Raw genomic sequence first — 21,129 nt, forward strand, 5'->3', positions numbered from 1 at the left:
AAAATGTATACGTATTAGTTAAACAGTTTCGTTTTATTGTCTTTCATACTGTCGATTATACTCAGAAATAAAATAAAATCAAAAGAAAACAAATGTACATCTTAGATTTATTTATACATTTACAATGAAAAAAACATGGCAACCCCAACTTCTACAAAAAGAAGTTTCTTCTTTTTTATCATTTAAAAGTCTGGTCATTGTGGTCTGATATAGATTGTTTCCTCATTGCCTTCCTTCATGGCTGTATACCTGGCTAAGGTAAACAGGTAGTCACTCAATCTGAGGGGATAAAGGGACATTTGTTTATTAGATATGTGATAGAAGAATCATACTTTCTGTGCTAATTTCAAAGCAATGAACTGACCTGTTCAAAAACTTGGCAACATCTGGATCTGCCTCACCAGAGCGCACAATTGGAGCAACACTATAATTAAAAAAAACATCTGTCAGGACATTTTGTGTAAGAAACAAAGACTAAGGAGGTCTTTAAACATCATTACGAGCTCACCTGCGCTCTGCTCTCCGGCACACTGTTCGAGCTAAGTGCAAAGATGCACTGCTCTTTCCTCCAGACTGTAACGTGGTGCAAATTAATAAGTAGGACAGAAAAATAAGAGTACTCTCACAAAACTCTGAGTTGCAAATTAAAATGGACTTACAGGTAAAATGAAGTTGGTCAGAGGAGGAAGTTCTTCTGTAAACTTATCAATCCAGCTCTCCAGGTCTGCAATTGGCTGAGCAGTAAATTTTGTTCTCTCTTACAAAAAAGAACAGAAGAAATATTTAAACAGATCAGACCAACAAGAAGAAATACAGTACATTCAGAGAGTATTCAGACCCCCTTCAATTTTTTTCTATTTTGTTATGTTGCAGCCTGATGCTACAGTCCAGGAAATTCATTTTTATTCAAATTAATCTACACTCAAGTGCCCCATCATGACAATGTGAAAACATAGTTTGGAAACTTTTGTATATCTATTTAAAATAAACTGAAGTATCACATTTACAAAAGTATTCAGACCCTTTGCAAAAAACCTCAGGTTCCCCCCACTTCTCTTGATCTTTGCTGAGATGTTTCTAAACCTTGACATGAGTCCAGCTGTGGTAAATTTAGTTGATTTAACATGATTTGGAAAGGCACACACCTCTCTATAGGAGGCCTCACAGTTAGCAATGCAAATCAGAGCAAAAGAAAAGCCAGTTTGCAAAAAAACTCCACATGAACGCCAAATGGGCTTTTATGTGTTTTGCACTGAGGAGAGGCTTCCATCTAGCCACTCTACCATAAGCCCAGATCAATGGAGGGCTGCAGTGATGTTTGTCCTTCAGGAACTTTGCCCCATCTCCACACAGGATCTCTGGAGCTCAGTCAGAGTGGCTATCTGGTTCTTTGTCACCCTTCTTACTATGGCCACTGGTTGCTCAGTTTGGCAGGGCGACCAGCTCTTTGAAGAGTCCTGGTTGTGCCCAACTTCTTTAATTTGAGAAGTATGGAGGCCACTGTGCTGTTGGAAACCTTCGGCGCAAAGCAGTTTTGTAGCCTTCCCCAGATGGATGCCTTGCAACAATTCTGCAGGCAGTTCCTTTGACCTCATGGCTTGGTTTATGTTCCAATATGCATTGTCAGCTTTGAAGCCTCAAGTGGAGAGGAGTGTGCCTTTCCAAATCATGTCTAATTAATTTAATTTTACTCCAATCAAGGTATACAGGTACATCTCAAAAACTTAGAATATCATGAAAAAGTTCAATATTTTTGGTCAGTCATTTCATAAAGTGAAACCCATATGTTGTATAGACTCATTACATGTATAGTGAAATATTTCAAGCCTTCATTCCTTGAAATTTTAATGATTATGGCTTACAGAAAATGAAAACCAAAGTTCAGTGTCTCAGAAAATTAGAATATTTTGAAAAAGTTCAATTTTGGAAATTCATGGTGTCAAACCCTAATCAGCTAATTAACTCCAAACACCTGCAAAGGTTTCCAGAACCTTTACATGGTCTCTCAGTCTGGGTCAGTAAAGTCATACTTTAATAATCCCCGAAGGGAAATTCAGTTTACACTCTATTGTTTTACATTCTACACACACATAGAGTGATTGCCTTGCTGCTCTCGTTGAAGCGCTGCCATGAGCTATTGGGGGTTCAGTGCCTTACTCAAGGGCACTTCGACAGTGCTCAGGACAGTAGGCTACACAGTTCATGGGGAAGACTGCAGACTGGACAGATGACCAGAAGACAGTCATTGACACCCTCCATAAGGAAGGTAAGCCACAAAAGGCCATTGCTAAAGAAGCTGGTTGTTCACAGAGTGCTGTATCCAAGCATATTCATAGCAAGTTGAGTGGAAGGAAGTGTGGTAGGAAAAGGTGCACCAGCAAAATGGATAACCGCAGCCTTGAGAGGATTGTCAAGCAAAATCCATTCAAGAATTTGGGGGAGCTTCACAAGGAGTGGACTAAGGCTGGAGTCAGCACATCAAGAGCCACTACGCACAGAAGAATCCTAGGCATGGGCTAAAAATGTGGCATTCCTCGTGTCAAGCCACTCCTGAACCAGAGACAACGTCAGAAGTGTCTTACCTGGGCTGTTGAGAAAAAGAACTGGACTGTTGCTCAGTGGTCCAAAGTCCTCTTTTCAGATGAAAGTAAATTTTGCATGTCATTTGGAAATCAAGGTCCCAGAGTCTGGAGGAAGAGTGTAGAGGCACAGAATCCATGTTGCTTGAAGTCCATTGTGAAGTTTCCACAGTCAGTGATGATTTGGGCTGCCATGGCATCTGCTGGTGTTGGTCCACTGTGTTTTCTGAAGTCCACAGTCAACGCAGCCATCTCCCAGGAAATTTTAGAGCACTTCATGCTTCCTTCTGCTGACAAGCTTTATGGAGATGCTGATTTCATTTTCCAGCAGGACTTGGCACCTGCCCACACTGCCAAAGGTACCAAAAGCTGGTTCAATGACCATGGTGTTACTGTGCTTGATTGGCCAGCAAACTGGCCTGACCTGAACCCCATAGAGAATCTATGGGGTATTGTCAAGAGGATGATGAGAGACACCAGACCCAACTATGCAGACGACCTGAAGGCTGCTATCAAAGCAACCTGGGCTTCCATTATGCCTGAGCAGTGCCACAGGCTGATCGGCTCTATGCCACACCGCATTGATGCAAAAATTAATGCAAAAAGAGGCCCAACCAAGTATTGAGTGCATAGAAATGAACATACTTTTCAGAAGCCTGACATTTATGTTATAAAAAAATCCTTTTTTATTGATACTATGTAATATTCTAATTTTCTGAGCCACTGAATTTTGGGTTTTGATTTCCTGTAAGCCATAGTTATCAACATTTCAAGAAATAAAGGCTTGAAATATTTCGCTCTATGTTTAATGAGTCTATATAATATATGGGTTTCACCTCCTGAAATGAGTGACAAAAAATATTTTTAACTTTTTCATGATACTTTTATTTTTAAAAAATGTACCTGTAGAAACATCTCTGCAACTATCAAGGAAAATGGGAGGAGCCTGGGCTAAATTTCAAGTGTTTTTGCGAAGGGTCTGACTACTTATATAAATGTGATATTTCAGTTTATTATTTTCATAAATTTGCAAAACTTTGAAAATTCTATTCTAACTTTGTCATGATGGGGGTACTGAACGTAGATTAATGAGAATAAAAAGGAATTTCTTCGACTGTAGTATCAGGCTGCAACATAACAAAATTGAGAAAAAGTGAAGGGGTCCAGAATATTCTCTGAATCCATTTTATTTCACTGCATTAAGCTAGCAAGCAAGCACATACTTATGTGACTTTCTCTAGCAGATGATCGAGGAGTAGCAATATTGGAGCCAACATCTTGTAAAATACACTGTATCTGCAATGAAAGGAGTAAAATACTGTCAATAAACCTCATCTGGTTGATGTTTAATGTCTGTGAAAGAGGACATACTAAATGCAATATGAAAAAAAATCCAACCTTGTCTAGCTGATATATGAATGTGTGACCTTTATCAAGGCAGAACTCCCTTGCCAACCTAAAACAAACACATTAATTATGCATTAATTCCATTAAGAAGGTGAAAAGAAAAAGTAGAACATTTAAAATGACTGCGATCATTTGAATGTTACAAATCTCACCCTATAGCTGATGACAGCTCATCTGTAGTTCCTAGGGCTTCAAAAATATGATCTTCTTTCGGCCTTCTCTCTCCTGTGAATGTGCTTGAGAAACCTTTGAGGCAGTACAGAGGGAATGAAGACAAAGTTTGCAAAAACCAAGGTCAGATACAACTTAATACCAAAAGAAGTTCTTGATCTAGAGGGTTTATATTGATACAAAATTTTAAGCTTTCATTATTCACTGTACAACAACCTTTGTCTCCAGTTTTGGTGTATATTTTGGGTACCTTGTTGTCTCCTTCAGTGGCATAACTGTTGAAAAAGACAGAGTTATGGTTGACGAAAGAAAGGGTGACGAAAGAATTTTACAAATGGCTGTTAATTGTCAGCAAAAACAGTACATGCATAGTTGTCACAATGAATGGTTGTGCCACTGTGACTGACAATTTAGTGTCCAACAATACTGCTTTTGAACAAACTGGACTTGACAACACGGAAACTGACTTTATGTAATCCTGTGCTGCAGATAGAGCTAGCATTGTGTTGATATTACTCAAGTAGCATTAATGATAAGATCATGTGCTCAGAAACTCTATTCTGTGACAAAGAGAAAAATGCGCGACTACCTTCTGATAGGGCATACAGTTATCCTCATCTCTCTTATGAGACTCCTTGTCCTTACAACACAGCGGAGGTGAGTCGGTTTAAAAATAATCGATGCCATGTTTTGCTGCTGCAAGCTAACATGTAACAGGGGACGATAGTAAATAACATTCTTGTCCCTCTATGTTTTCCGTAGACGATGGGCGTTTCCTTTCCATCGCGCCATTGGTCAACTCACCGTAAGTTTTGAGAGTACGGGGCGCTGATTGGACAACAGGGTGTAGGGTCAACTAGCTGTAGCTCTGATTGGATGCTGTCAGCCAAACCTATGCTCGTTCCCCCTCCTCTGATTCAGCTGTGTTTTTAACATGACTTTCACTGGAGTATCACACCGTTTCAACAAGAGTCTGCGGACAGGGGGACCTCTACTGCTTTAACAGAAAAACACAGTTTAAAATCTTATTTATCGCCGACTTTTTATGAAATGTACATCTCCGTGTGGCGGTGTTTCCTCTTGCTGTCGGCTGCTTCACAGGATTAGTAGCTGTCAAAATTAGCTAAGCTAGCTATTATTAACACTGTGTCGAGTTTAACCGGAGGGTCACTCAGGTGCCCACTTTTGAACACATTTTTGTTCTCTGAAGACTGGTACAGTAATGCAGGTCACAGACATTTACGTGTCTGCTCCAGGGAAGGCGATCCTACACGGAGAACATGCAGTTGTGCACGGAAAGGTAACCAGTATTTACCATTTACAGTGATGATAAAGTTAGCGAGTTTTTAAGTGAAGTTGTGTGAGTCACAAATCAAGAAGTTAAGATCAAACTCAGACGAGCTTAAATGTGCGTTGTCTAAAAACAGTCATGCTAGAGTTTGATGCTTCTCTCACTGATGGAAACTGGCAACCAGTGGAGTTTAAAAATGTGTATCTGTTTGGTTCCTTCTTTGCTACCATAGAAACATGCAAAATGCCAAAATCTATGATGGCGGCGTCCATGGAGGGATCCTCCATATGTATGAATAAAAGGCTTATTCTCGGTTAATTGAAAAATAATAACTTTTGTATTTAGGTGATTAAACACTAATTTAGACAGACCTTAGATATATACCAAGTTTGTTAGGCTAAACGCTAGTAGGCTGAATATTAAACACTGTACCTCTAAACTTGACATGTTCAGTTTAAAGATACCGTTTGTATTATTTAGCCTAGTCTTTAATGATAACAATACTCGTCTTTATTTTTCTTGCATACAGTGTAAACGCTATTTTTTTTTTTATCTCATAAAGGCAGGATGTACTTCCTATGTATTGAAGTTCATGTTTGCAAGTTAGTATTTACTCTTCTAATCTATGAATAAATTAAAACAAATAATTACCAGGACCAGGATGAGTATTGGAAAATGACTTTCACTGGTTTTAATAAGTTTGAGGTTTTATGGTTTTAGGTTTATTTTATTACTGAGTCATAGTCTACATACAATCATATGTGCAGCCCATATGGGCTTACATCACACCAAAAATTTAATCAAACCAGGATCAGAGAACATTTTAGTTCTTTCATTGTCCAAAAAAAGGAAAATGGAGAGAAACAATGATGTAATTGTTCAAGTTAATAAACTATCTTGTCATCTTTTCCTGGTTTTAAACCAAAATTAGCAAGCTTAATACATCAAATTAAAGCAGCCATTTCAGATTTTGCTCATCAGCCACAGCAGAATTTGAGAATTTTGAAAAACTATATCACAAAGTAATACTTCTCTTCGGAGATCATATTTAGTACAGTTTAAAAGAAAATTGATCTCACCTTCCACTTCTGCTAAATCACACAACTCACAAGGTCTGTCTCTTACATACAAACTTTACATGCATTCCTTAATCATCAGATTCCTTACTAGCAGAGAATTGCTTTGCAATGTTCTGAATCAGGTTTTTTAAATTTGATGTTCACATTTGGCTTATATTTTTTTGACAAATGTATCACCCTGATTCTCTGCAAGGTGGCCCTTGCTGTGAGTTTAAACCTGAGAACATATCTGAAGTTGAAAGCCACAACCACAGGCAAAGTGTGCATTAACCTCCCAAATATCGACACATTCCTCTGCTGGGACCTGTCTGAGCTGAAGCAACTCATTCCTCATTCTTTGGGTAAGTAGCGCATCTACACAATGACATACATTATAATCTATCTGCTGCTATTTTATATGGGATCCAATGTTTCAGTGCTTGCAGGGCAATATTGTTTACAAGCATTTTTCAGAACAGAACAGAACTATAACAACTGATTAAATTTGAAGCTCAAACTATAGCATCATGTTGCATCCAGGTTCATTTGTAAGGCATTTTTGACCACATTAGTTATTAGAATGCAGTAATACACTGCCTGCATCATATGAGCCTTTTAACTGGTATCAGTCTTTGTATGAACCATTTATATGACATAACTTGTTTTAAGTGGGTGAATTTCACATATAAAAATTATCATTATAATACCCATGTATCCTTTTAGATGTTTTTTTTTAGACCAAATTAAGCTTGTTTAACCGACTTATTCCTTTAGTTAATGTGGCTTATGTCAACAGGTAAGAGGGAGGAGGTGAAACTTCTGGATACTGAACTTGTGGGGAGACTGCGTGAGTTTGTCGGTGTAACAAATGGAAACTTGGACACTTGCAACATGGCCACATTATCTTTCCTCTACATCTATATCTCATTATTTAGATCAAGGTGAGATGATACTATTATTCTTTACATTTGGTGTCATTTACTCAGACCTGCCTAATTTGCATAATCTGTACTTTGTTTATTCAAGGTGGATTATGGTTGTTACCACATCTGTCACAAATACACTCACCGACCACTTTATTTGGTACACCATGCTCGTACCGGGTTGGACCCCCTTGTGGCATAGTTTCAACAAGGTGTTGGAAACATTCCTCAGAGATTCTGGTCCATATTGACATGATAGCATCATACAGTTGCTGCTGATTTTTCAGCTGCACATCCATGATGCAAATCTCCCATTCCACCACATCCCAAAGGTGATCTATTGGATTGAGATCTGGTGACTGTGGAGGCCAATGGGGTACAGTGAACTCATAGTCATGTTCAAGAAACCAGTTTGAGATGATTTGAGCTTTATGACATGGTGCATTATCCTGCTGGAAGTAGCCATCAGAAGATGGGTACACTGTGGTCATAAAGGGATGGACATGGTCAGCAGCAATACTTGGGTAGGGTGTGGCATTTAAATATTGCTCGATTAGTAGGAAGGGGCCCAAAGTGTGCCAAGAAAATATCCCCCACACCATTGCACTGCCACCACCAACCTGAACTGTTGATACAAGGCAGGGTTGATCCATGCTTTCATGTTGTTTATGCCAAATTCTGATGCTGCCATCTAAATGTCAAAATGTCAAAAGGCAACACTTTTGCAATAATCTGTTGTCCAATGTTGGTAAGCCCGTGTGAGTTGCAGCCTCAGTTTCCTTTTCTTAGCTAACAGTAGTGGCACCCGGTGTGATCTTCTGCTGCTGTTGCCCATCTGCTTCAAGGTTTGACATGTTGTACGTTCAGATATAGTATTCTGCATACCTTGGTCATAACAAGTGAGTTTTTTGACTTCCTGTTGCCTTTCTATCATCTCAAACCAGTCTGCCCATCCTCTTCTGACCTCTGTAAGGCATTTTGTCCCCACAACTGCTGCTCACTGGAAATCTTTTTCAGACCATTCTCTGTAAATCCTAGAGATTGAGCATGAAAATCTCAGTTGATCAGCAGTTTCTAAAATTCTCAGACCATCCCATCTCACACCAACAACCTTGCAATGTTTAAAGTCACCTAAATCCCCTTCCTCCCCCATTCTGATGCTTGGTTTGAACTTCAACAAGTCATCTTGACCACATCCACATGCCTAAATGCATTGAGTTGCTGCAGTGTGATTGGCTGATTAACTATTTCTGTTAACAAGCAATTAAACAGGTGTACCTAATAAAGTGGGTGGGGCTGTATCTTATAACAACACAATAACAAAAGCAGATTTTATGTTTGATTTATAAACAAAAAAATTTTCATTATTTCCAGAAGTGAACAAATTGTATGATATTAAAGAGATAGGATTTGAAAAGTGTTTTGACTTATATATTCATTTGATAGCATTTCCTAGTGCAGGATCCCTGCTGATGAATCCTCTGGACCCACTTACACCTCCTTATTGACTTTCATGGACCCATATTTTTGATAATGTATTTAAGGAACAATAATTTTACATGAGATTAAAAAAAACATCACAAAACACAACAGTATAATTTTAAACGAAATGGCAGTGCATGAAAAGAAAAATATCTCTTTTCAGTTGCACTTGGGTAGCAGCCCTTTGCCAGCTTAAGTGAGTCTGAAGTATGCAACCAAAGCAAAACTACTGCAGGGCTCATCAAGAGATTACCTTGACAATAACCTTATCAGTGGTTACATTCTCAACAGCGGTGTATTATGATAGAATGTTCAATAAGTTGAACCATTTGCCACATCGCTTTTATCCTGGCAGAATCCTGTGACTCACTGGAACTGGGTCTTGACCCTCCAGTTGAATACCCAAGTTCTAAAGTGCAATTAAGACAGAAGTTTGATTTATTTTTTAAGCTTTATATGACAGGAACTACAGCTGCACAGCTGTTAAATTTGAAGCAGTTTTTTTGTGCCTGTAGATGGCGTAAGCAGAGTCTGCTCTAGTCCAGCAATGACAAAAACCTCCTGTGTGTGTGTAAATCTGCAGCCCACCAGACCTGGATAGATGACTTTGCAGATGTTTGTCACTTATAGTATGAAATATTGTTTGAGGTACTGTAGAGTTTCATGGAGTGGATAGTTTTCTTGTTGCTTGTTTTCCTTTGTACTGTAATCACTACACTTGTCTAAATAAAATCAGGCAGATTTCAGAGCTTGTGTCAACTCAAGGTTTTACAAAACAACACTATTAGAACATAGGAGTGTACCCAGTGTTTTTATCAAATCATTTTGATGATTATTTTCATGTTTTTAGTCCATTTATGTTACCAATTTTGAAAAAATGCTCGTCCTAATATCCCAGAGGTATTGTCAGGTTGATTAATTAGTAGAACAGTAGAAAACCTGATGACCCCCATGCTTACAGATGAGTCGGAGCAGGTATTCTGGTAAGAAAGGCTGGGATCAGCTAGTGGTTACATTTTTTTGTTTAAAGATGAGTGAAAAGATTGTCTGCTTATTGATTTTCTTGGATGTAACAGATCGTTATTCCCGCCACTAAAAATAAAAAATTACCAGAGATAGATGTATGCAGGGATTGGAGGGCCTTTTTTGCTGCACCTATAAAAAACCTTTCACATTAAAATGATGATAGCTACTAGAGACAGAGAGAGTCCGGATGTTGGCTTTGTGACTCAAGCAGCTGCGAACAGGGAAGATGCTCAGAAACATTAGAGCTGCAGGTTGCTGGCGGGGTTTAATCGGCGCTGACACGGTGCGGCCGTGTCTCAGAGAGTTGATGGGTTCTGACAGGATGGCCACTAATGAGAGTCTGGCACTGGGCCACAGTGCAGCCTTTAACAAGTCTGGATGTGTTTTTCCCTCGAGAGAAGAGTTGGACAATGAGTTTAGAGTATTCCCCCGTCTGCCCAACAGCAGCTTCCCTGACAGACACTGACAGTGATGTCAAGCAAGTTAATGTTGCTCTCAGAAGTGTATAGATTGCAATTTATTACACTTAACTTACAATTTATTGTTACTCCATCAGTTAATGAGATTAGTGTCACAACTACGAACGGGTTGTAATACATTTTTTTCTTTACAGTTGCATAAAAGTTAAGAAGGAATACTTAAAGTTATTATAAGATATTATAGGCTGGGGTTTCATTGTTTTTTAGACACACAATCAATTCCTTTGTCATGAATGAACACTTTACCATGCTGTTTTAATCATAGATACAGTACCTTACATTATACACAAGCAGAAATTAATTTTCAAATTGTATTTCCTCAGTCAGCTGCCCAGCCTGACGCTGACGGTGTGGTCAGAGCTTCCAACAGGAGCAGGACTGGGCTCAAGTGCTGCATACTCGGTATGTTTGGCTGCAGCTCTGCTCTGTGCCAGTGGAGCCATTCCCACTCCTCTTAAAGAGTGGGATCACAGCGCCAGGTAAAGCCAGTATTAGATAAAAAAAAAAAATAAGACCAGTCTTATTTTGAACCGTGTTGTATATCTTTAGCTCATTTGTATGCACTGATGAAATGATTTCAAAGACTGTTCTCTGAGCCAGACTTAATTTAAATTTCAGATTTTCAAATTGTATATGTTTTACATAAAACTTTCAGTGACAAGATCATGGTGAATTAAACACCTCATATGACAACACTATATTTCTTAATACACTTAAACATGAATATCTGTACAGTAAAGTACCACCCAAAACAGAAGCCTAGGATGTAAAACAGCCTGAACTGTAATATTTTTGATAAATGGGAAAAATCTTTTTAATATTATTCTCTGATCGTCTCGAGCTTAATTTTGAGAGCATTGTATTTCAGTGTCACACAAAAGCTCATGAAATAGCTCACAAAAAATAAGATTTCTAAAAGCAGGTGGAAAACTATTCCCAGAATTTACTTTAATAAAAGAAGAGTTTACTTTAACGAAACAGTCAATTAAAGCTTTTCTACTCTGTGCTAATTTGGAAAAAAAATGTTTAGCGTTAATCTCTCAAAATAACTATCTATTTTATTCTGACAAAGAAAAGCCTTGCTTTTCCACTAAGAAATGCATGAACACTTGGAGAGGAGATGAAAACAGAAGGCAAGGAAAGTTGGTGTCCAAAGCCATTATTTTATTTGAATGCAGAATTTTCAGATTTTTGATGCCGTTTTGATTATTGTTGAAAAAAAAAACGAAAAATCTTTTTGCAAGAGTGTCATTGCCAAGATAGGCAGCACAGTTAAGTTACAGACAATCAGTTAGCATCCATACAAATAAAATGTCAAAGACAATGAAACATTGAAAGACAAGAAATAACAAGAGAAACAGCAAGTATGTGTTAAAGATTAACTTCAATCAGAATACATCATTCAAAAATCTGCTGCCAGATGTCTCTGCCACCAAGTCAATGAGACCAGCTCACTAAGTTTTAGGTCTTTCTGTAAGTCATTCCAGTTGAAGTCCCTTTAAAGTGATAAAAAAAGCAGCTGCCTGGCTTTGTGCCAGAGCAGAGAGACAAAAATTGAGGATTAAATTTAGGCTACTTTTTTCTGGCACAGATCCTTCGATCATGGTACTTTTATGACTTGTAGGCCCCCGTGGCTGATAGATTTGGGAAATTTATCTCACAATAAACAAAAATACAGCATGTAACTGGCTTTTAACTCTTTATGAAAGCAGTAACTTCAGCTACAACAACAGACTGTACTGAGGTGAACTGTGTGGTGATTTTATATCATTGTAGTGTTGGGGGGTGGGGTAATTCTCCAACAAGACAGGTGATGAATAAAAACCAAATAAAACCAAGCCAGGAAAGAGGTAAACAACTTTCAAACAGTCTAAATCCAAAATTAGGTCACACATAGATCTCATTGTTTTCACATGTTTACAGCAACCCTACTTCAACATATCTAGTGTTTTTAGCCACAAAGTTTGGATTTTACTTACAGGGACCTTCGGGACAGACAGTAAGAAAAGATCCTGAAATTTCGGATTATAAATTCCAGAGTTCTTCACACTGATGTATGTCAGAACGTAGGAAAGAGGAAGACCGAGAACAGCCTTGCAGATAAGAATATGCCAGTGTTTTAGTCTACGTGAGGACAAAGAAGACCATCCAACATGTGCAAACAACAAACAATGATGAGCGAGTGCTATAAAATTAGTAATGAACCTCAAAGCTCCATGATAATCAGTGCCAAGATTGTGTAAGCTCTGAGATGAAGCATGCATGTGCAAAACCTCATCATAGCCCAGCACTGACATAAAAGTGGCAGCAAGCAGACTCTTTTTAGACTTAAAAGAAAGGCAGGATCTGATTCTGAAATAAAAACCTAGTTTTATAGCCTTGATGCATTTTGTTTAAGTGTCTCTGGTATTATGTACCAACTAAATGCAACATTTTAAAATGTTACAGAAATTCATGTTACAGCTGCACATTTCACTGCAGTGTCTTATGACAAATGTAGTGTCAATTTGAGGAACATTGACTGTTAAGGGATACTTATACACTGAGGCATTTTCGGATACTGTGATAACCTGTTTAACAATTTATTAAGACATACAGTGTTTAACAAATTTATTAGACCACCCTAACTCTAACCAAAGTAAGGTTTATGCCACAGCTGCCCTAAATTAACAGCATTGGTAATTACCAAAATCATTTTTTATGTTTCTACAATGGTTAATATGCCAATATGTAGAAGCTCTTCAACCCAAATGATATTTTTAATGCTAAAATATAATTATTATTGTTATCCATGAATTTCCCAATTTACTGATTTACAAAAAAACTGAAAAAAATAGTAAAGTACATTAATATTTTTTGATTAATATGTCAAATTCTAGTTATTTACTTGCATTCCTGAACAGAACAGTTAGTTTTAGTGGTTGAATGTTATGCTTGATTCATTTCTGACTTCTCAGAGAAGCCCAGTGAGCCGGCTCAAATTTGGGTGAATTCAGTTTGAGATCCCTCATTCCTGTTCAAAATGGTAAAACATGGAGAGCTCACTGAAAATGAGAGAGTCCGCATTAAAGCACTTCATGATGCTGGATGGTCTTTGAGACAGTTATGACAGGTTGTCTAATAAATTTGTCCCTCCTCTTCTGTGTTGTAATCTGCATTGAAGACATGGTAAATTAATTCATTAATTTCTGTATAACTGCAGGTGGTGTCAGGAGGACCTGGAGCTGATCAACAGCTGGGCGTTTCAAGGGGAGATGATCATCCACGGTAATCCTTCAGGAGTGGACAATGCTGTAGGAACATGGGGTGAGGCCTGAGATAGTCTGATATACAGCACAAAAATTTTTTTTTTTTTTTTTTTTTAAACTGCCACTCTCTTTTAACTCACAAGAGTATTTTCCCACCCCTGCTTATTGATGATTATCTTTTGAATGATGTTTTAGGTGGCATGCTGAGATTCTTGGCTGGGAAGATAATACCACTGAGCAGGTACTGCTACTGATTAAAATTTTTAAATAGATTTCATTAATTTCTAAGTTAAGTTCTCCTTACTAAAAATCAAATCTGGTCCAGGTAAACTGAGAGCCTCATCAGAGCAGCAGAATGAACACTGTGTCGTGTCTGCTTTACTTGCAGGGTGCCGTTATTAAGAATCCTCCTCACTAACACCAAAGTACCGCGCAGCACTAAGGTACTTGTTGCCCAGGTGAAGGACAAGATTAACAAGGTACTAAACGGTTTCCTCCTCCCCCGTGTGTTACTCGCCGACACTGTAATTAATATAATAGGCGGTGCTTTTGCATTACAGATACTCCAGAGCCTGGCGTTGAGTGCCTTCATAAAATATTGAAATTAAACTCTTAGGCAGCACCCCTGTGTGCTGTTGCCGTGGTGACGCCAGCAGGTGTGCGTATCTCTGCCTCACACACATAGACAGGTTGGGACGGTGTTGTGGCAGTGTTGTGATCAGACTGGGACAAAACCAAAGTCAAACCTGCAATTTTACCAGTGTATTTGTATACAGCGTATCCATCACAAATCTGTTACAGGAGATTTTCTACGTACGCACAAACACCTGTTGTTTTATGTGTTATCTGCAGTCATGACTCTGTGTAGAAACACTGCATACAGGTTGATTTACTTTTGTTTTCCTCTCCTGTAGTTTCCCTCCATCATGACTCCGGTGCTTGACTCTGTGGATGCCGTGTCCTGCACTTGTGAGAAAGTCCTTTCAGAGATGACCTGTGAGCCAATCACAGGAGAACACTACAATATACTGGAGGTACACAAATATTTTTTGTTGTCCTGTTTCTTTTTTGGTGAGTCAGGAGTAAACTCTGTCTGTTTGAAATTCTGAGAAAGATTCTTCAGTTTTTGTAAAATGTATTGATAGAGAAAGATGTGACAAAAGATCTGACTCTGCTGATGCAGCTGAACAGAGCTGACATCAGTCATTTATGAGAACATAGATCCTTAAAAATGGATTATTTATATATAAGCATTTAATCCCTTTCATCAGTTTTGTCTTCTGTAAAGAAGTTTTAAAAACTGTAACGCAGTCAGTCTTAGTAGGAAATGTGTAGGGGGAGATTAATAAATAATAACATTGAATTAAATTAAATTAAATTAAAAGTCTGATCATTTGATCAAAATAATGACCCCCAAAGAGCAGTATGTGCCACTCCCTCTCACTTTTCAATATTAAGTATTTAGATAAATAAATAATTTGTTTTCAGTATAGCACCTTTCAGAGAAGATCGTCACAAAATGATAACTCACTTTTAAATAAAATAAATTAATGGTCTGGTGTAGAGCGCATAGCATATGCAGTATAAATGTGTCTTAAAACAGCTTAATGAGACTCTTCATTCTGTTTTTTATTATAAAATGTCTTAGACTAGAGAGACGATACACAAGTCTTACTAACAAGATCTTTTTTCACCTGTTTTTAGGAGCTCATTGACATTAACCAGCACCACCTGAATGTGATGGGGGTGGGACACCCTGCTCTGGACACCCTGTGCCAGGTTACGTTGGCCAGAGGCCTACACAGCAAGCTAACGGGTGCTGGGGGAGGAGGCTGTGGCATCACCCTTCTGAGACCAGGTACAGTAGACCGATAGTCCGACTACAGCTGCATTTTGATGAGGAGCCAATTACTAACACTAAACTCAGACATTTCCTGTAAGTAGTCTAATGTCCTTTCAAAATAAAAGTCAACTTGATTTTGCTATTTGATTGCTTTTAATGGCAAACTGCAAATGCAGGAAATGTTTCCTTTTCTTAACCAATGAAATAACACAGCACCAAGATAACTCCTTGTTTAAAATGAAAATTATTAAAGTAGATAAAGTCAAAATAACCCTAATGTGGATGCATTATTCCAAATAAGAGACATTTCAGATGAACAGTGTAATACTGTGCTCCCTAAAAAAAAATCTGTACATTTTCTTTTCTTTTACCAGGAATTTTTCCCTTGATTAATAGAATCTCTTTGATAAGTTTTGGCTAAACCTGCAGGAAAAATATGTGCCAAAAAGAAGAAAGTCTTACTTTGAAAACCTGTAGTCTTTGTGCCTCATGCACCAATATTCCCTCAAGACTTTCCTTGAATTTGTTCTTAAAAAGTTCTTTAAAAACCCTGTTAGATTCATGATGTGTCCCTTAACAGCAGATAATTGAATCTTTATTTGATGAAGCCATGTCTTCATAAGCTGGAAGCTCCTGCATGTTTTTCCATAGAAAAATGACCCTCTTATGCCAATGCAATGATGAGACTACAGTGCCATGATGGCACAGATACACAGAAGTTGCACAGTATCAAAAATTGAAGAGACATGTTGGCAAAAAAAACCAAAAACAAATTAAAGCAAATTAAAATATCCAAATGGTTACACTCCGAATGCCAAGCTAGTAATACTAGAGTAGTTTTAAAGTTGATGTAGTGCTGCTCAAAATTAAAGCCAGACTGAGGTAATGACATGATATCTAGAAGCTTCAACAGTGGGTACTAAAAATTCACAACAAAAAGATAAATCTCAGGATATCACTAGTTCAGACTGTGCTATCCTTAGAAACAACATACATCATGCTGTAATCAGGAAAAAACACAGAAAGTGAAAAAGTTCAATTTGGGGAAAAATAAAAATAAGTAAAGATAGAGACACCAGCCGCATCATTTTTTTCCCCAAATAAACATGATTTATTGGAACTCTGATGTTGTTAGGGAATGTTTGATATGTATTTGAATACCTATGGTGAAGCTAGGTTGATATTGTTTAAAATAAGTGTTGTATGAAAAGAAAATCACACTTAAGTGTTTGTTTTCAAGATTATTCAGAATTTAAAATTTTGCATTTAAAAACAAATAATGCATGATTGAAATGAAAGTGTGTCTCAAAAAATCCATTAATTTTTAAATGTTATTTATGAAATAAAAATGCAAAGTTAATTTTAATCTTGTCTTAACAGCAGTGTAATGTGCCTAGGAGTGCTTTTGACTGTTACTAGATTTTGTTCTCAGCTAAGAAAAATATCACTGATAAGAAAACTTCAGTTAATATCAGAAGGACAACTTTCTTTTTGAGTGGTTGGTGATTGAGGCCCGCTGCCTTTTTTGGGTGCTTGGTAAGGCTGGAGACAAATCTGGCCTTGAATTGGGCTTAAAATCTTGTAGTGTGTGGCCAGCCTAAAGCAGTAAATATCTTATTCTCTGCACTTTATTGGTAGCTCTATGTTTCTTCTCTTCTCTCAGAAAGCTCTTTACCTGAGATGCATCAGCAAAAATTTTTCATGCTCAGGGCACAGATGGCCTTGTGGTTGGGTTGTGCCCTATGTACATGAGTGGCCCAGGTTCAAGTCTGGCCTGCAGCTCTTTTCCCGCATGCACCCCCCCCCCCCAAAAAAAAATTCCCCATCCCTGTTTCTGACTCTATCCACTGTCCTACTATCTGAATTACAACATAAAAAGTCCAAAAATTACATCTTTAAAAACAGGAGATATTTAATGCTCACATTCATTTTTGTGCCATTTACAAACATGTCACAGGTTCAACCCTTTTGAGTTTTACACCTTACCCACCAGCTTTCTTTTTTAAGAACTACACTCTCTGACAGGGACATGTTTGAAATGACTTTCTTTTGACTTGTTTTATAGAAACAGACTCCGCTGTCATCCAGACTACAGTGCAGGACTTGAGAGACTGCGGCTTTGACTGCTGGGAGACAAGTATTGGCGGGCCAGGGGTCCAGCAGCACTCTCCTCTCTCTCTTAAGGAGGAAGTTCTGGAGATTTTAAGCCATTACTGAGACAACACTTGAGACTGTGGCTAGGCACAGGGAGAGCCTGTGTGGGGAAGTAAGCCATGTGGACCAAGAAGAACTGACAATTTCTTCAACAAATAAATGTATGGGACAGCACTTCCCGACTGAAAAAAACTTTACTGCTATTTTGAAGTTACCCCCAAGGCTAAATCTCTAACATATTGCTATATTAATTCTAACAGAGAGATGATGAAATAGTTTCATTTTTTGAATGAGTGTATCATAGAATTTTGCTTGACAAATCCACTCATGAGAACAGCCGTTGCTGAGAGCACTTTGACCACAAGATGGCAGCAGAGTTAAAGAAATGCTCACCTTGTAAAGCAGGATTTATGGTAGGAGGCAGTGATAAATTGATTAATGTGCAAGCCAAGCACTGGCAGTATTTAATTTATAGTTTCATCCAAATATTAAAGCAGCAGGGCTAACCTGTATGACAGATTAAAGCACCAACAATCATGATTAACTCTTTCCTGGAACCAATAACGCAATGTTCAATAGTAGCTAGAATTAAAGTGGTCAGTTAAGAGTGACAGAATTAAATTAAGAGAGGGTGGATGATTATTTAAATAAATCCCTTTTTAAATAAAGTTTAGCCATTTAAATCAAATTAATATTCTTTAAATATTTGTTTTTTTTTTTAAAGAAAGAGGTTTATGAATATGATTTGCTTTTATATTTCTCTACATCATTATTGACATCAGTGAGAATACTTCTAAATAAAGAAAAACAATGCTGTTATTAACATACTCCAGAGGAATATTTGCCTGTAGTATTCTCTCTTATTGATTGTTAGTAGACATACCAATGACACATGCTGCAAAGCTCTTTTAGCGTCTGCTTTTTTACATTAAAGTGTTTCACTGCAAAGGGATCCTGAAACTAAAGAGTTTTCTGTCATTTATTCATTAAAAATCTCTCTGATGATAATAATAAATATCTTTTTTCAGTCAATAATGCAGGGTTGTGGTTTTGCTCTGTGCAGTTGAAGACAAACCATTTGTTATATTGCTAGCACTGGATGAGGAGTGGGGACAGCAGGAGTACACGGCCTCTCTGGAGCCTCTGGATTAACGCCCCTATAATGTGAATCAACAACATCCAGCTCTTTTCAGTGAGTCACACATTTATGCTGTGACACACATACACAAACACACACCAGCTTTCCCCAAATTCTTCTCCACCTAATTGCTCATCCTGCCGGAGCATTACAAAATCTTCTGCACATGGTGCAGATACAGAAGACGGATCTGTTTAGAATATCCCTGATTTGGGGAAAAGGTCATGGTGGGATTCAGTCGAGTCTGAATATCCATTTCATTTTCTATTTTTTAAATGTCATGAAGATTGAGGAGCACCAATCTGGCAGTGTACGTGAATAAACAACATTTGTCACCCTCCCTCCTTTTCCGCCTGGCCCCCTCTGTCCTCTTGAATTGTGTCATCTTTATGTCAGGGCAGCCCCCCGTCAGTGCACCACACAGTTGCCCCTAACCCCTGCTGGAATTTAATTACCACTGCGCTTTTCAATTGAAATGGCATTGACGAGGGGGGACAAGAGGGAGACAACAGAGCCTGTTTCATTTGAAGCCCCTCTCTTTCTTTTTCTGTCTCCTACTCTCACTCCTTTTACCCTGCGAGGCACAGATGGTATTTTTTTTTTATCAATGTCAGCGCCTGCTTCTTTCTGCTCTGATGAATAGAATCTAAAGAGGCCCTGAGATTATTTCAGATAACAGAGGGAGTGAAGAAAAAGGGGTCAAGGATAGAGGAAGAATGTCAAAATCAGAGAGATACGATGGAAACAGTACGCTGTCCCTGCAGCGAGGACGGAGTCATACAAATCATTTAACATTTAATGTTTAGGGACTTTTGTCTGGATGGATCAATGTGGGAGAACGGAAGATGTTTAATTCATTTAGTCCAGGCAGCAGGAATGAAATGTTAAATGTGAATTTGCTGAGTGGTCATGCTCACTGTGGCACATTCCCTCTGGTCTGTTGGTGGACTGCTGAAATGCTTGTCAGGAGCCATTAAGTTTGAATACAGAATCAGACCTGACTGACAAGATATCGTGTTGCTGCTGGCCTCTGGTTTTCCTGACAGGGATTCACTCTTTGACTTCCTACAGAGAGCATTTACATACAGAGGCCTCTGCATCACAATATGTTGTCACTTGTTATTGACTCGTGTGCAGTATAATATATGTCACGGTTTCTGTGTCAAAAGGGGGATGTGCAATTGTCCTCAGCAGGGGAGATTTGTGTGAGTATCCTCTCCCAGCATTCATAAGGGGATGCTGACAGAGCCAACATCAACATCATGAGCCCCTCTCTGTCATCACGGCCTCTATCATCCTCCTGGGGGTGTATGCCCTTTCAGTAAGTCAGGGGGGGCACTGGATGGTGTTAGTGGCGGGGGTCCAATTAAGACAGCAGGGTGCAAGAGTGGTGTCAGAGAAGTTAAAGGATTTAGTTTTAGGGAGGAGGATTGAATTGTTGGATAGCGTAGAGGCACCTTGCCAGTGAAGTTCACAGACAAAATAAAGCAAAGTCATCCTGGGAGCATTTATCATCAGTTGTTGACCAATCACAATGGACAAACCCCTTTATTGTTAGGAAGACATAAAAACCCTTTTGATTAACATTATTGGTACATTTATGCTCAAAAAAGAAGTGAATAAAAAGACTTGCCTCTCTGCCTTTAGGTATACCGTGCCTATAAAAAGTATTTACCCCCTGGGTAAAAAGTATGTTTTTTGATAAGAAATACAAAAAAAATCCTCTTTAATGTCAAACTGAAAACCAATTTCCACCAAAAAATGTCAATTAATTAAAATATGTAATGTAAAATAAGTGATGGCATTAATGTTCACCCTCTTTAAAGTGACTACTTCAACAGAGGTCCAGCTAATTGGTGCTACTTGTATCACAGTTAGTGAAATGTTGATCACCTGAGTGCAGTGAATGTGTCTCAAGAGGTTGTAGTATAAAGACTCCTGTGTCTGGAAGGTTCAGTCACTGGTTAATGAGTACTCCTGGCTACCATTACACCATGAAGACAAAAGAACACTCCAAGCAACTCAGAGAAAGGGTTATTGAAAAGTATAAGTCAGGGGATGGATACAAATAGTTCCAAGGCCCTGAACATCCCCCGGAGTTCAATTAAATCCATCATCAAGAAATGGAAGGAATATGGCACGTGTAGATCAGGCCATCCTCGCAACATTGAGTGTCTGTGGAAGAGGGAGAATAGACACACCTATGACTACTCTGAAGGAGTTACAAGCTTCAGCAGCTGAGATGGGAGAGACTCTGCATATATGAGTTGTTGCCTTGGTTTTTCAGCAGTGGCAAAGAGAAAGCCACAGTTGAAGAAAACTTATAAAAT

The 21,129-nt window shown here is 38.4% G+C and overlaps 2 protein-coding genes across 3 annotated transcripts; one reads left to right on the forward strand and one right to left on the reverse strand.

Annotated features, from left to right (window-relative positions):
* Positions 1-2: 2 nt before the first annotated feature.
* On the reverse strand, positions 3-4,884 carry mmab (metabolism of cobalamin associated B). Its single transcript, XM_041788568.1, has 9 exons — positions 4,747-4,884; positions 4,374-4,432; positions 4,139-4,232; positions 3,978-4,035; positions 3,803-3,875; positions 660-757; positions 509-573; positions 365-424; positions 3-279 (listed from the first exon to the last, which is right to left on the reverse strand). Exons 1-9 carry the CDS (start codon positions 4,842-4,844, stop codon positions 195-197), a joined length of 690 nt encoding a protein of 229 aa, XP_041644502.1. The 5' UTR covers positions 4,845-4,884; the 3' UTR covers positions 3-194.
* A 189-nt stretch (positions 4,885-5,073) lies between these two features.
* Positions 5,074-18,639, forward strand: mvk (mevalonate kinase). Of its 2 annotated transcripts, none has more exons than XM_041786653.1 (10): positions 5,074-5,457; positions 6,721-6,868; positions 7,303-7,447; positions 10,740-10,895; positions 13,619-13,722; positions 13,860-13,905; positions 14,053-14,107; positions 14,579-14,698; positions 15,369-15,522; positions 17,573-18,639. In XM_041786653.1, the coding sequence occupies exons 1-10, from the start codon at positions 5,380-5,382 to the stop codon at positions 17,722-17,724; spliced, it is 1,158 nt and encodes a 385-aa protein (XP_041642587.1). In that variant the 5' UTR covers positions 5,074-5,379; the 3' UTR covers positions 17,725-18,639. The 2 variants fall into 2 exon arrangements, with proteins under 2 accessions (XP_041642587.1, XP_041642586.1); XM_041786652.1 differs by having other exon boundaries at positions 14,053-14,143; positions 17,573-18,638.
* The last annotated feature ends 2,490 nt before the right edge of the window (positions 18,640-21,129 follow it).

This window comes from Cheilinus undulatus, linkage group 5, assembly GCF_018320785.1.
Source record: "Cheilinus undulatus linkage group 5, ASM1832078v1, whole genome shotgun sequence".
Classification (NCBI taxonomy): Eukaryota; Metazoa; Chordata; class Actinopteri; order Labriformes; family Labridae; genus Cheilinus; species Cheilinus undulatus.

Excerpts from the sequence above, each read along its gene's own strand:
- mmab (XM_041788568.1), bottom strand. The coding sequence starts at position 4,844 with ATGGCATCGATTATTTTTAAACCGACTCACCTCCGCTGTGTTGTAAGG. Across the intron at positions 4,433-4,746 it reads ACTGTATGCCCTATCAGAAG|TTATGCCACTGAAGGAGACA; the intron begins GTAGTCGCGCAT and ends CTTTTTCAACAG. Across the intron at positions 3,876-3,977 it reads TCATATATCAGCTAGACAAG|ATACAGTGTATTTTACAAGA; the intron begins GTTGGATTTTTT and ends CTTTCATTGCAG.
- mvk (XM_041786652.1), top strand. The coding sequence starts at position 5,380 with ATGCAGGTCACAGACATTTACGTGTCTGCTCCAGGGAAGGCGATCCTA. Across the intron at positions 10,896-13,618 it reads GAGTGGGATCACAGCGCCAG|GTGGTGTCAGGAGGACCTGG; the intron begins GTAAAGCCAGTA and ends GTATAACTGCAG. Across the intron at positions 13,906-14,052 it reads AAGATAATACCACTGAGCAG|GGTGCCGTTATTAAGAATCC; the intron begins GTACTGCTACTG and ends CTTTACTTGCAG.